Source organism: Thermobia domestica, chromosome 13 (genome assembly GCF_964235325.1).
Source record: "Thermobia domestica chromosome 13, izTheDome1.hap1.1, whole genome shotgun sequence".
NCBI lineage: Eukaryota > Metazoa > Arthropoda > Insecta > Zygentoma > Lepismatidae > Thermobia > Thermobia domestica.
The window spans coordinates 211,667,326-211,683,826 of NC_137466.1; the positions used below are offsets into that span (position 1 = coordinate 211,667,326).

The 16,501-nt window shown below is 36.2% G+C and overlaps 1 protein-coding gene across 4 annotated transcripts in view; it reads right to left on the reverse strand.

The window, feature by feature from the left end:
* LOC145668994 (glycosyltransferase 8 domain-containing protein 1-like) overlaps window positions 1-16,501 on the reverse strand; it is a 62,612-nt gene that overhangs the window by 19,806 nt on the left and 26,305 nt on the right. For all 4 annotated transcript variants that reach the window (XM_081737315.1, XM_081737313.1, XM_081737314.1 and 1 more), the window contains one exon: window positions 10,332-10,495. In XM_081737315.1, coding sequence (XP_081593441.1) covers window positions 10,332-10,495 — 164 coding nt within the window. The remainder of the gene's footprint in view (window positions 1-10,331; window positions 10,496-16,501) is intronic.

Sequence of the window (16,501 nt, forward strand, 5' to 3'; positions counted from 1 at the left end):
CCCTGTCATGGAAATCGCTTAAAAAAATTAAGGTATTTTAGAAGGTAAGACGGTTTTGTAAAAGTAAGTGTTTTATAGAGAAAGTACCAACGAGTGCAAGTTACGCCGTTGCTGCGTTTTCAGCCATCGTAGCTTTTTAAAAATGGCGTTACATGATGAGAGAATTTTAAGAGTGGACTGGAGCATGATTCAGATTCTACATTCTAGCTTTCTTGTTCTTTTGGAACTGTCAAACAGCGCCTTGTGGCGGAAGGCAGAAGCGCCAGGTATATGGAATATGTCTTGGCTGCTTCTCTCCACCCCTTCTTGAACGCAGCAGGGTGCCCTTACAGGAGGAGTATCTGCTAACCATTCTTTCGGGGGTGAGCCATGACCCTCAAAAGAGAGAGAAGGCCGTGGTGACCAGGAAGCTTCGATGCGAAAAAAAAAAAAAAAACTTACTTGGGCTCGCTTTGGAAAGATGGCATGTATTTTTTTTTTCCTGCTTTCGATTTGAACACAGAAGAGAATGCGTATTTGTTTCGTTTTGCCAATTTCATGTTAGAAAATGAAAATAATAATAATTTTGAAATCCAATATCTCATTAATGGATTTCCCAATCAATTTATCTCGTTATTTTCAGGCATATAAAAACACATTACATTACATTTGAAAAGAAATGTCGCATGTCAATTATATGCCTCACTGTCCAATTTGTTGACAGCTCGTGAAAAACAAAAGTAATAAATCGTCAATTTCAAAGAGTTCCGCGTCAGTATTTCATATTTCTTATGTTCAGTACGTCACACCCAAACCAAAGAATAAACTACGTGCATTTATCCTTTTTTTCACTCATGTACAAAGAGTAGCGAGAACTCCTTCGTGGCTAAGAAGTTAGCATACGCGCATTTGGCGTGTGAGACTCGGGTTCGATTTCCGGTGGGAGCTCATGTGGTTCGGATTACACGTTAATCAGTAGGTCCACGTCTCATATAGCCTCGCTGCTAAAGAGGATGTTAAGTTCAAAATCAATTCAAAATAATGGCGATCCGTTATTATTTCTACATATTTTAAGATTGAATTCATTCTCGTCGCCAGATTTTTTTTTCTCGTTCATGTTGGTGCAACTATTTTTCTTTCAACAAATGCTGCTTCTCGTTTGAGATTGAACAGCAATTGAAAGACGTGATTATTTCTTTTCCGAAACCATATATAGCTCTGGAATCCATTTTCGGAAGCCATATATAGTATGTTTGCACATTTATGAAGCTCTTATAACAGAAAATAGTCATTAAATTCATTTTTAATATGAGTTACCTTCATTTTTCTACATCTTTGCACTTCTAGAGGCGTTTTCACCTCCTACCCTTGTACGATTCTCTTCCCCAACAAACTTGACTTATACTTTGAACCATAATAAGGAATGTGTGAAAGTTTAATTCGAATCGGTACTCGTGTGCGGCAGTTATCGTAAGAACAAAAAACACAAATGCTGTGCAAGTCGACTATTTCGCTATACTCTGTGAAAAATAAATACTTAGTATTTTAATATTTTTTTCTTCACTTGTACTAACGAAATGTAACTAAAACCAGGCTCTATGATTCTCACAACGAGCTACTCTGTAAGATCAAACCAAGGACTTCCAAGCACAAGCCGCGCGAGAAAATAAACAGCGTCTCAGTACTATATTTGGTCATTACCTCGACGTTATATCCACGGATTGAGACCGGAAACTCTCGCCTCCTTTCGACGTGTGTGGTCGCAGGTTTAAACCCTGCTGGAAGTCCAACGCTTCGGATGAATACCCAAGTAATGGTTCGGTTCCACTTCAAACTGTAGGTCTCGTCTCTGTATAGCCTCGGATCAGGAGACCTATAAGCGCAAACGGCCGGGATTCTGATGCTTGCAAATCGTCACGGAAAGCCTGTTCTACTAAGCTGTTGTGTCAGGAAAAAACGTCAAGACCTAACCCAAAATTACACTATACCTAAGTATGTACACTCATGTCCAAAATATTGTCGCATATCTATAAATTTGTTGTTGATTGTTGAAGGAATATAGTTTGATAACGAATTCGCCCGGTATTTCTTATAATGTTAGTATGTATATAATCGGCAAAGACATGTATGTGGCAAATTTCATGTCAAAAAAACAATAAAACAAAAATAAAACTTTCTTGTCCATTTAGCAACGTTTTGTTTTACTCATTCTAATTATCGTACTTGTAATTCTTTTCCTATGAAATTTACCACAAATATACATTTCCCTTATTCACATAGCATCAGTATTAAAAGTAGCCTCCAAAATCATTATCAAATTTTATTCTTACAAGAAAACAGTTATAGATATGCGACAATCATTTTAGACATGAGTGTACCTAGCTTGAGGGTCCTGAATCTGAATTTTCCATTTTGGATATCTTGTTTTTCATCAATTTCATATACGTTTTTACATTCTTGTTGGAATCCCCCCCCCCCCAAAAAAAAACATAATTCGGTAGCCATATTGATAAAATATTTCAGAAACATTATCATCACTTTTACAGGCGTCATCTTGAATTACTGAAAATGCTCAAGGTGTACATTTGTATAACAGAGAAATTCCGATTCAGCACCCGCAATTTAGGAAGAAACACTCAAGAAACATTGACACAGCAGCGCAAATCTGTCTTCAACATTCAGGGGGGAGGGTAAGACCGTTCCCATAACCTTTTTTGTTTGTTTGTTTGTTTTTAAAGCGATTTTGAGGCTTATTGTGGGGGGACATCAGTTTCATCTCACTTTCCTTTGTGACGATCGGACACAAATCATCACATTTCTCCCCAAAAACCACATTTCAAATCGGATTATTGAGGCGACAGTCCCCCCCAGTTCCAAGATTGGATGGGACATGCCCCCGGGATTTGCGCCAGTGATCTGACATACTGAATTTTTTTGTTTCGATGAATTTCCTCCAGACTATATATAACAACAAAGTGTTGGTAGAAGTGAAGTAGTATTCGGGCTTCGCAACGCGATGTTACTAAAATAAAGAAACACGTTCAAGTTATTAAAATAACTTTTTGAATATGCTTTGAATTCCTGGATCGCGACCAAGATCGAACAGTTCCAGACTCCGAAATTAAAATCAGCACCTTGTTTCGTAACTCAAATTCGAACCTGTGCATCCTTACTTCAAATCCTGATCCATGCGGCTATCCTAATGTGCACGATTTGTGTAATCACATATTATTTGCAAATCAATAGTAAGAGTAAACTGAAAATCACCCTTTGTTTTCTTCTCTTTATAGATATGTTCCTCCATGTAAATGGATCACGAAACTAAATCGTAGGACTAAGGCGAATGTCAGACAAAACGAGAAAGCGCGTGATTGACAAAGTGACAACTATGCCACTCTGGAGGTCTGGAACGTGCAACAGAGCGACAAATCATTTTAAAGATATGATTTCAGCCTGAAAAACAATATTTTTAAAAAAAATAAAAAAATATATCATTACATATTTCCTTTTATGCCATTACAGATAAAACATTAAAAAAAAAAAAAATAAATAAAACCTCACGGATTACTGAAGGTAGTTTGTGTATGTGTTCTTCTCAGTAACAAAATTTGGAGCTTGAAAAATAGCAACCAATCTACAACATCGCTCGCTCACTTTTTGTCTGATATGGACCTAAGAATGAGCTTAAAAGATGTTACAATTTATTTATAATCGTTTTCAAAATCTTTATCCTTGTGCTCCTTTTTACAAATTTTCACGTGACAATAAACTTATATATGAATTTGATTTACAGAGTTGGTCCTCCATTATTACAAAGATTTAGATTTCATTAAATAGTTTGAGTATTTTTTTCTCGTGCAAGTTCCAATTTAATGAGAGTATATAGTTGTTATCATATTATTTACATGATATGAGTAATAAAAGGAAGATTACGGTGGTCAACTACATTATATCTACCTTCAGAACTTGGAATATTTCAACCACAAAACATTATGTTTTCTTCCATAGAAACCTTATGTAGATAGTGAATTGAGAAAATACATTTAGAACATTTCTGTCTTGAACGGGTTTCGAACCACGTACCTTCTGATTACCGGTAATCAGGAGGTGGGTGGGTCGAATCCCGACCAATTTTGCTATGCATTTTCTCTATTCACAAAAGATTAGTTGGGAGGATCTACTTCTTTTTCTTTCTTTCCTTTTTCTTTCAGAAGAAAGTTATCTTAGTTTTCATTCACCATCTAAAATAACACAATAAAATATTCACATCTACAGCTTAATGTCTTTATGACACTGAAATCATCACATAAACTTTACTGAATGAAATGAGCAGCATCGTTAAAAAAAAAAAAAAAAAAAAAAAAAAAAAAAAAAAAAAAAAACAGCAAAGCCAATAAATTCCCTATTATTTGTACACATCACAATATTAACAGAATGAATAATTGGTAATCATACCGCATCTATGAAATGATCATTTTCATTAAAAATTCATGTTATACATAAGTATCCAAGGGCTTTTTTGTATAACCTATCCCAATATAGAATTTGGTATCTACTCTTATTTCGGATTTAATTTGTTAGTAATTCTGAGGTATTGCACACGTTAGCAAAACATGTGATATATAATGTTTAATGCAAAAAGGCAAACAAAATAGACTAAATAATGCACCAAACGAACTTGTAAAGCAAGCAGCTTTTACTGTGTCAAATCTCACCACGTTATCTAAGAAAGCTCGTACCACCCAGCACTTATAGAAAATCAATATATAAATTACGTAAAAACTCATTTCTGTTCCAAATAAATACAGTTACACAAAAGGAAATAACTAATACATGGCTACATTGTACAGTGGTGATCAAAAAATCTCATTTCTTATGCATAGTCCATAAGACAAGCGACATATTTTTGAATACCATGGTACATGCTGAGTGATAACACATGGTTTCAAAAAATACAGTACATATTTTAAAAAATGAAGTATCTGAGAAACTGCAACAATAGAGAAAATACTGTATAGTGCAATATATAAATAAAACATACTTTATACAGGATTTTTTTTCAAATGTACTATTAAGGGATTGCCGGCAAAACCCCAAAATCTGAAGAAAAAAAAACGCACGTAATTAGACTAGCGATTCTGTAAAAAAGCACCACAGGTCATGATGTATAAGCCTCTGAAAATACGGCGATCATTTTTTAAAATCGCCGCCATTTTGAAACTACATCGGATCGCCGCAGAAATTACACAGTAAATTTAGAGTATCTTGTGCTTCTGCCATCAAAATTTCATGTTAGAACACTGAATATTTTGTCCTGTATACAATTCTAAAATGCTTTTTCTCATTTCCGCACACTTGTGTAGTTCCTAGTTTTGGAGGTTTTGCTGGCAACTCCTGAATTGTAATTGTAAAATGCTAAATAACATAAGCTTATCGTTTGTATAGAGCAGGTTATACTTTACATCCTGCGGTAAATATTTATCCGTGTGTCAATACCTTACTTATAAAAGAAGGGAACTTTTTTTTTTTTTTTTAATGATTTCTTGCAAGAAATTTACAAATGGAAGTTACTGTGCAACATAAAGTGCGGAATTTTAAGATGTAAAGTATAAGATGCTCTATATCTCAATTAGAAAATAAAATGTAAGAATTCCCTGGGAATTGAGAAATTAGACAAAATCCTCACAAAGAGATAAAATTCTCATCCTAATAAAATGACATATAAGAATGTGAATAGCTACTACCTGTGCTACATAAATTTACAATTCACAAACCACAGATTTTCCACCGTCTTGAAATCAGTCTGAAACGTTGATGGCTCTGTTTCTGATGGTCTCTTACGGGCCAACTGCTTTCTTTCCTGGGCTTCTAATATGTAAGAAGGGTGCCTAATTGGTATGGATCTACTATGGCGAGGATCTACTAATTCTGGAAGAAGGCTGTTCATATAAAAGCGCTCAAGCTTAGGAAGCATGTTTTCTTTCCAGAATGTGTTGTCTCGCTCAATAGTTTCATTTTTCAACCCGAGAGGGGTTCACATTACGTAGATGCAATAATCTCTTTGGGTAATATGCAATTGACCCTGAATTTGATAATGATTATGACTTTTATTAATGCCACAAATTTGGCCATCTTTCGATACATTCCACACTGTACATTTTTTTTTGCACGAGTAGCTTCATCGGGTGTCAAGGAAGCTGCTGTTGAAGTGTTCTTGACTTCGACGATACTATTTTCTCCAATAAGGCCATCAGGAGTTCCACCAAGAAAAGGTACTGCAGCATCGATGAAGAGTCCACATTCAGCAATACTAACGTCCAACCTTCTTCCTAAATCCTTTTTCGCTCTTTCTTCATTTATTCTTCCATACGCCATAGCGTCACAGTCAAAATTAGAGTAGAGAATTTCCTTAACTAAAGACTTGCAACTCGTTGTGGGTAACATCTTACATACCCGACCGAAGTACGAAGCTGTAAGAAGTTTCCTACGTTGCTCCAGCCATTCGCCACTTTGATATTGAGCTACTGTCATCCTCTCTATTCTTTTACGTTCATCATCTGACTTCCTAAGATTATCTAAGAATTCCCTGTATTCTCTCGAAATCTGCAGAAGGCAAATCAGGTTTTTGAGCTTGTGCTCCATAATGTTCATCATGATCCGGTTTCTTTTCATGAAATAGAGACTTCCAACACTTTTTTTTCCACTGAATCAATCCCGGCTTCTATCTTCCTCTTTCTAGTGGTCTCGCACTTCTTTGAGGTTTCACTGGGGCTACTGTTATACATTTTCTTGTGAAGCTTAAGGCAAATCCAGTATTATGACGTACTACTGCACCAGCACATCTACCAGCATACGAACGACCAGCAGAGTAATTAATTCGTTTCCCTCCAAGGAACTTTGCCACTGCAGAGTAGTAGTGCTCTACTGGGTTACTGTCGACATCTTCAATAAGGCTTCTGCTGTGTAAACTCAGCTGCCTTACTACATTATTAGTTTTTTCAAGTAGCCCACATTCTTTCAACTCAGGGGGGCGCGGTGGCTCAGTGGTAGAGCGTTCACCTCTGGTGCTTGGGGTATCGGGTTCGATCCCAGCTCCCGCCAAGTGAACTTAGTGGTGGACAAACACCGTGTACGTGGGTTTTCTCGGGGTTCTCCCGTTTCCTCCCACTTTCTTCATTTCATTCATGACTCATCATCACCGTCTTCTTTAGCCTCACCGGCATAACCGTGGGACGTAAAACTCAAAGATTTTATTTCATTTTTTTTCCTTTCAACTCAGGAACAATGCACTTTTCATTTGGGCATTGTTTTCTTGTGTAGAAGTAATCTGCACATTTCTCATGGCTGCCAAAATACTATTCCTCTATTACAACCAGTTGTAGATGTAGCCGACTACTTCGAAGTTTGAGTATTGTATTCAGATGGTTTGGGAGTCTTCCGTAGTTTTAAAATTCATTTGTATTAATTTCATCTAGAAGTTATCAGAATCCTTGAGCGTAACGAGAGGTTCATGAAGGGAGTGATATAACATTCAAACCATATTTAACATTGGAGTATATGGTTTAATGACTTGCGTATCTTTTTAAAAAAATGATAAATATTCTACATTGTGTTAGTACAATCATTTGATCAATTTATGATTTTTATACTATGATTCATGTATCAATAAACAAAATTTGAGAACTAAGACTGGGATAAACTAGAGTTGCCTGCCAGACTCGTGAAATTTATCTCTCGTCTCGATTCTAGTCTCGAAAATGAGACGAGAATTGTCATTTTTTCTAATCTCATCTCGAATTTACAAAATACTTACCATCTCGGAGGCAACACTAATCTAATACTATATATACTAACAATAAATTAGGCTTAATTTGCTCAAGTACAAATTACAAATGAACATTGCGTGAATTTATTATTGTGTTTTTGTCATAATCATGATTTTTTGGGCTGCACAATTCCAATTGCTTGTTTCTTTAAATCATTACGGATTCAGTAGTTAGTTAAAAAAAAATCAAATGTGGTCATTTAAAACCTACTTAGGCAGTCTGTAGGACAAACGTAATACGTAAATAATGATAATAATTATTATTATCACTTACTGATCACTTTTTTTATATATATTAGCAAATTTGCAATCGTTTCCTCGTATACAAAATTCTTAGGTATTATGTTTTAATACAGCGAAGAACTTTAGAAATAACACAAAAAGAAAAAATGTGGCAACTACAGATCTGTCACTCTCACCCACTTTCCTTCGACCAGCAATAAATAACCGCTCATACTGTGTTTGGTGACATCCTCCACCACCCGCGGTGTGTCGGCATCGGACAGCAATTGTAAATACCCGGTCACGGAAGACGAACGCAAGCCTGCTTTCTCCGGCTGCATTTTTGAACAGAGTCATCTAACGGGAAAATGCTGAACTTTTTAAACATTAATTATTAAGAGAATGTGCACTCTCTAATTTAATTAGCATTTTCTCTGTAGATAATAATTAACAAGAAATAAGAAAATTTTAGGGTCAATAAAGACGAATCAAAGATTATGAAGGTATGCACCTCAATTGCTAATTCTCATTACTTTCTCTAAAAAGCGGTATCGGGTTTAGTGGTAAATCTTGATTTCCTTATGGGGAATTAAAAAATGAAATTAATAATTTTGAGCAAATTACACACACATACTTTATGAATACTTCATGAATTTGAATAATATTGTTAAATGTATAACCCTGCTTTACGATTTTCTCCAAACGAGCAGTGTAGGTCGTGATATCATGCAAAATTGAAAAAATCCTATGTTAAATTTATCCCATTTTTCACGGCATCCTCGCAAAGCTCCAGTCCACTCTTAAGTTAAAAAAATAAAACGTATGCATGCATTCTGCACCCTCTGCAAACGGTTTTGTAAATGTATATCAGCGTCAATTAAAGCGATGTCACAGTACTCCAGATGTGGTATCACTAGTTTTAACAGGAGTTTTTTTTTTTTTTTTTCAACTGTATTATTAAAAAGTGTTTTAATATACTGAGGGAATGAAGAACTTCATAAGCCTTCTTACATGATGTGTTAATTGATCAGGCCAAATTAAATATTTGTTAAATATGACGTCAAAATTTTTCACAGAGGAAGAGAAGGTTGAAATCAAGATCTTAAACAGAAATAGAAGATTCATGTTTGTCTGGTTAAAGGGTTTTAGGATTGATTTCTGAGAAACAAGACAGACATTCAGTTTTAGTTTGTTGAAAATTCAGCGTGCCTTCTCAGCAACAAAGCTATATGAGACATTAACCTGCAGCTTAAGATGGAGTTTAAACCACAATGCTTCAAACGCTCTTCCACCGGAAATCGAACCCAGGACCCGGTGTACCAAAGGTTACAGAATTACGATATATTTTTCCTCGCTGTACGGTATATTCTTCCTCGCTGACACGCAAGAGTTAACTAGATTTCTCTCATACGTATTACTTCAATGGAAACCGACTACTCGATTCGTGACCAATCAATCCATGATCATATCCCATGTCCACTCACAACTGTATTTTGTTTTCTATAGATACTTCTTCATTGTACTATGCGCACGAAGACTTCGCTGAAACATGAACTTACATTTCGCAAACGTAAAAAGTGACGGGAAAGAAATAGCCTCGCCGCTGACGTCCTCATTAAACCTTAATCAATGAATCAATTAATTAATAAAACGCGAAACATTTTCGCTTCACTTGAACACTCTGCAACAATGCCAGTTGCGATATCTGTGGCAAGAGGTTGGAACCAGCCATACGAAAATAACTACAAGTGTGAAGCCTCTTTTTTTTTTTTTTTTTTTTTTTTTTTTCCGAGGTTGGTAGATATTATAGCGTAAAAACTGCAGATGAGTACTGCTAGCGCGTTTACATATGGGACACACTCCTCTGACCTATTCATATTTAATGACCAGCATTGGAACGTCGTCCTGTTGGGCATTTGGCAAATTCTTGTAAAAAGTCTCGAATACTCAGACCTCAGAGATCAATGTTTAGGAATGTCTGATAATCTTAGTCCTATCTTGGAGGGCGACTTCCTTTTATTAACCAATAAGGTGATGCGGAATTACAAACGTTTTCTTAGCTTTTAATTCTAATTTTATAGCTTATAGCCGTTATTGGTTTTAGAGTTTGGTGTTTCGTTTTACTGTTTTATTATTATTATTGATATTGATATTCCTTTTTCTCGAGTGCTATTTTTTATTTTAATTTCCCTTTTCCATGATCTTTTTATCTTTTGTAACAAACCACTGTAAAGTGTTCATAGAATCAAATAGAATTTGAATGAATATGTATTTCACAACCAAGAAACGAACTACTTTTTCTTACCTTGCACGATCACATCATTATCAAGGTACAACAATTTCCCTTCCAGCTCAGGAAAAATGTCCGGGATTTTTATTTTGGCATACCGAACTGCTGGTCCTAGTTCGTGAGGAAATTTACGGATTTCATAATTAATCGTGTGTAGTTTTGTGGTGTCAATCCACACTCTGAAATAAAATAAAATAAATTTTATGAATCATACACACAAACACACACACACACACACACACACAAAAGCCTTTATTTTAGCTTTCAACTTTAAATTTACTTTCATGGCCAGGTCCCTACAAACGATCACAATACTTCTCTTTTGAGGACTCTGCAACTGTATCTTCATTCATAATTCAGTTTGAAAGGCTGTTAAGTTCACCTCTGTACCCTTAACTCTCTCGTTGAATTCTGCAGCCTGAATTATTTTCTCGTTTATACCTGCCATATGGCAAAGTATTTACCGTACAGAAGAAGGTATTAATAATAATACGTGACTGATTCAGAAAGTAATGCCTCCAAGCCCACTACTTGGCCAATAGTTCCGCCCCTGTTTATCATTATGCACTGATGATTAAGCTATATAATATCACTTGTTTCACCTTCCTATCTCTTCTCGTTCCAGAGTAATGGAGCAGTCCGTGGAATCCAGTGGTGATGTCCGGTTGAAACAGCGGGCTGTCATTGAATTTCTGACTGCGGAAAGTTGTGTGCCTAGGAACATTCATCGCCGGCGACAAGTCGTGGATACACCACATTACAACCCGGAAACGAAGCGTCAGTCAATGGAATACCGCCACACGTCCTCCGTTCCGCCAAAAAATTCGAAGTTGTTCCATCTGCTGGCAAAGTGATGTTGACGTTCTGCCTCATCTTGCATTTAGTTCGGATCATGCGCTCTGCGATTTTTGGCTCTCCTTTAAACTTACGGATCACCTTAAGAGTCTTCATCCCGGCGAAATTAAAATACCGCTAATTTTACAGTAATTATGTGATATCTTCAAATAGATAAAAGATAATCGAAATGTGGAACAAGAGCACCCTAGACAATATTGTTTTACATAAGAAACCGTTATCACAACTCACTTATCTACTTTCGATTTCGAGCCATTTTGAAAATCGGCATTTATTTTCGCGTTTCTACACAGCTGAAAACGGAAAGCCACTAGGTGACTTGTGAAAACGGTACTTCACGCAAAATAATATTGTCTAGGGCGCTCTTGTTCCATATTTCAATTATCTTTCATCTATTTGAAGATATCACATAATTACTGTAAAATTAGCGGTATTTTAATTTCGCCGGGATGAAGACTCTTAAGAGCCAACGCTACAGTTGTGACGCGGAGGTGGAAGCAGCAGTTCGGTAATGGTGTCGCAACAGCCACCACAATTCTTCGCCGACAGCATGAAAAGCCTTGTTTCACCGTTGGCGTAAGTGTGTTGCCTGTAACGGGGACTATATCGAAAAGTAATGCCACCATTTGTAGCTGACATTGCGAGCTTTCCACTGATACCTGTATCGGTGTTATCTGTCAAACACAAATAAAGATATCAGCTTGGAGCCATTACTTTCTGAATCACCCTCGTACTACGACAAAGTATTTATAATACACAAGAAAATATTAAAAACAGTACAGTATTATTACAAATCATCTTCCCGACTACAAACCTGAACAATTCTCGCTTAACAACATTCAGACACGTGGAAGTGGTATCAACGGAAACGAAAACTAAAAGTTGAGTTGAGTTGATTTTGAGTTTAACGTCCTGTTCAGCAGCGAGGCTATATAAGACGTGGACCTATTGATTAACGTGCAATCCGAACCACATGAGCTCCTGCCGGGAATCGAACCCGAGTCTCCCGCGCCAAAGGCGCGTACGCTAACTGCTTAGCCACGGAGGAGCTCGAAAACTAAAAGATTTTCAATAGCTGGTAAAGTTGTCGCATAGTTGTCGTTTTCGCTGCTAGGGCGACAGGAAAGAAAATGGCTGTCAATGAAGACAGGAAGGAGTTTTGTGTGTTACATTTTTACGTCTGGCGGTCTGTTATTACTGTGCAATGTTATATTCAAAGAAATTTGGTGAAGATGTACCAGTGGGCACAGTATTCACAAGTGGCATTTTGAGTTGAGTTGAATTTGAGTTAGCGTCCCTTTTTGCAGCGAGACTATACAAGACGTGAACCGACAGATTAACGTGGAATCGGAACCACATGAGATCCCGCCGGAAATCGAACCAGGGTTTCCCACGCCAAAGGCGTACGCTAACCGCTTAGCCACGAAGGAGCTCAGTAGTGGGATTTAGAATTTAAAGCAAGTCGATGCATATGTATGGCAAAAAATGGACTACAAGCTACATGTGTTTGCATGACGAAGGAAGCTTATGTTGAGCACATGCGATGTTGTGAACCAAAGTAATTTTTTTTGGGGGGAGGGGGATTGTTTTCATGCATAACACTTGTCTAAATGTTGTCAAGCGAGAATTGGTCAAGTTCGTAATCGATAAGATCGTCTGTAATAATACTATACTATCAGTTCCCTTTCATACACCCGCAGAGCACTGTATCAGCGGTTAAGTATACCAGGACAGTCAAAAAGTCCCCGGAATGTTCGTTGTAGTTTTGGCATTTATGGTGCAATCACAATGAATCTTGTATAATACAGTTCTTAGGTTGCCTAATTATTAATTTGACAAGTGTGTACAGGTGATAACAGGCAATGTACGAGAAGTGTAGCTGAATAGAGGAGTATATAGTGATCAGCTAATGCAATGTCGCAGTTCAAGCAACGCGCAAACATCGAGTTCATGTGCAAATTGGGGAAATCTGCTTCGAAGACTTTAATAGTTTTAAAACAGTTTACGGGTACGGTGATAATGCTTTAAGGAAAAAGCTGGCCTTAAAGGAACCCGTTTCGCCACTGTAGAAGATGATCAAAACTAACGTGATGGTTGAACTTCGGAAGATACCAAAAGAAGACTTTCGTCTGTGTTTCCAGCCACTGGCGCAAATCCCGGGGGGATGAGGGGGACATGTCCCCCTCAATCTTGGAACTGGGAAGACTGTCTCCCCCAATAATCCGATTTGAAATTTTTTTTTTTTTTTTTTTTTTTTTTTTTTTTTTTTTTTTTTTTGAAGAAATGTGATAATTTGTGTCCGACTGCCACTTCATCTACATCGTCTGATGTATAATATACAACAGGTTCACCTCAGAAATCAGATTCATCTATCGTAATATGAGTCTTATCTCCCCTTCCCCCAGAATAAGCCTCAAATCTGCCCACCTCCCAATGTTGAAGACAACTCTGCTCTCCAGATCTTCCAGAGCATTGTTTTTCAACTTCATAAATATTTTGAACATCGTTTAAAAAATAAATTATGTGAACAGTCACCCCCCCCCCCCCAATGTTGAAGTCAGATTTGCGCTGCTGTTTCCAGCAATGGCAGAGCAATTGAACAAGTGTGTGTTCCGAACAAGGCTACTTTGAAGGCGATTACGTAAATGTGTACTTATATTATGCGAATCAATAGCTGCAACTAAATTTCGGGAAATTTTTGACTGCCCTGGTATTACTAATACCAAGTATACATATTCTCTAAACATCATTTTTTATGCATACGAATAAGATAAATATTCCATTAAATTCCGCCTTCTTTACACCAATAAAACACAACACTATATACGAAATTTCATATACGTTAACATTTATGTAGAAAATTTCAGTTTAACTGAAATTCGAAACTCTTTACAGCACATAAGAATGAAACTATATAATGAGGCTTTAGAATTCTGTTAAGAAATGTCAAATTTGTAAAAAACGTATTAAATTTTGTTACATAATCAATTGTTCTTTAAAATTCTTAAAATTAAAACTAATTTAGCAAGCAAGTACCGTACATAATACAAAGGAATTAATGTTTAAAAATTACAAGCTACTATTTTAGTATTACTATCACTCAGGGTTGGCTGGTTTAAACCAGCTTTTTTTTTTTTTTTTTTTTTTTTTTAATGGTTTAAACCAAAAAACGAAAAATGTTTGTAAAAGTGTAAGTGTTTCTAAAATCTTGATGAACACACATTTGTGGGTTATCACGTTTCCTCCCTATATTATTCGTATTATATTCAGACCTGAATTCTCCATTCATTACTCAAAGAGATTATACTACAAAAGCAACTTTTTTTCTATAAGTTTATGAATATTTCTTTTGTGATTTTTTTATAGTTTGTTATTATTCTTATGCAACTGCAATCAAAGAAAAATTCTAAATATTGTTTCGTTTTAATCATGTTTACTATTGACAAAATACATTGAAATGCCGTATTTTTTTGGGGGGAGGGGGGTCATACAAACCCCACGAGAGGCATTTATGGAAATTAAAAGTATCTTTGGTATCTATTTACGTATAAATGGGTCAAAGCGTAAGTGGATTCATATCTTTATTCCTTTTCTTACTGATATGCAAATTAAGTCGTTGTCTTTAACTTGGACTAATAAAAGTCTTAGTAAACTAACTTGGACTAAATTAGTTCTTCTGTACTCTCCAGTATTTTGAAATTGTCCATATGTAATTCTGTATAACGGTTTCACTTGTGCAACTGTTTATCTTTTTGTCCTTCTGAAATGACTCTTGACAATTATATTAAAAAGTATGTAAAGATCAGTACAACTTATTTTTTATCAGGAGTCCTTCGTGAGTGAGTCGGCAGACGTATGGCATTTGTGGCCAATTAGTCCCGGTTTCGAGTTCAAATAGAGGACAATTTCTCTCGGATGTAAGCCGAGAAGCGGTTTGGATTCCGCATTAAGCTTATGTGACCCCTTCCAGCGTAACCTAGTTGTTGCATAATAACACCAAAGCGAAACAAACTTATTTCTGCCCATATGTGATATAAATACATAGAGCAAATTATTTAAACTAAAAAAAAAACTGGTTTAAACAAAAGAAAAGGGGTTAAAACAAGAAAAACCGGGATTTTTGTTTTTTTTTTTTTTCAATAAAATCCCTGGTTTTTGCCAACCCTGCTATCACTATTGTATTTCAAACGATAGAGTTTTAATCTTCAGGGCAAAAATGCTCTTTAATCTGGCACGAGGCAGGAAGAATAAAAAAAAGAAGAAAATGTCATAATTAATATTGATTTCCTTGTCTTTTTATCATGTCAAATAGATTGCTATTGTTTTTGATCACTCGGACAACGAGTGTGTTTTGTTCTTTATGGCTGCTATAGTGATGAGACTGTTATAACTGATTTATAAAGATGTAAGGATATACAACGAATGGACAGGGGACTCTCGATTCTCCTTTTTTGCTCTCATTTTTCCCAGGATACTTTGCGGTTGGTGATGTCACGTGAAGGCATCGCCAAGGATGTTATAAAATAGAGGATTTGCCCATACCGCAAAATCGTGAAGTCATACGTATCCAATGATTGGTGATTTTCTTACATGTGAAAGGTAATTTCGGGTAATTTCTTCTCACTCCCATTTGTACACCCATACGTGCAGCATGTAACCATTGTATAATATAAATCTGAAGCAACGACTTAAATAAAAATATAGGACAGGTGAAAGGTTATTTCGGGTAATTTCTTCTCACTTCTATTTGTACACCCATATGTGCAGCACGTAACCATTGTATAATATAAATATGAAGCAATGACTTAAATAAAAATATAGGACAGGTGAAAGGTTATTTCGTGTAATTTCTTCTCACTCCCATTTGTACACCCATACATGCAGCATGGAACCATTGTATAATATAAATCTGAAGCAACGACTTAAATAAAAATAAACGACAGACACACTACATGTCTACATATGAAGACATGCAATGTTTTGAGTTAACATATATGACGATCATTCAATTACCTAATAGGATGAAGATACACATGGGCAGATCCTCAATATTATAACATCCTTGGGTATCGCGAGGTATCGTTCAAGAGAACAAGTGAAATACCGCATACGCAATTACTGTAATTGGTATACTGTTTCAAGATGAGCAATAATTCCTCCATATGACGTCACGGACAGGGAGCCAATCAGAACACGAAACACGAACTGGGGCTACCTGTTATTTTATATACCTTGACGAATGAAGACGTAGAAGTATAGTGACTTATAGAGTTTGTAGAAGCCAAAATCTTCGAAAAATACATAAGTATAAGTTATTTTATTACTATTTT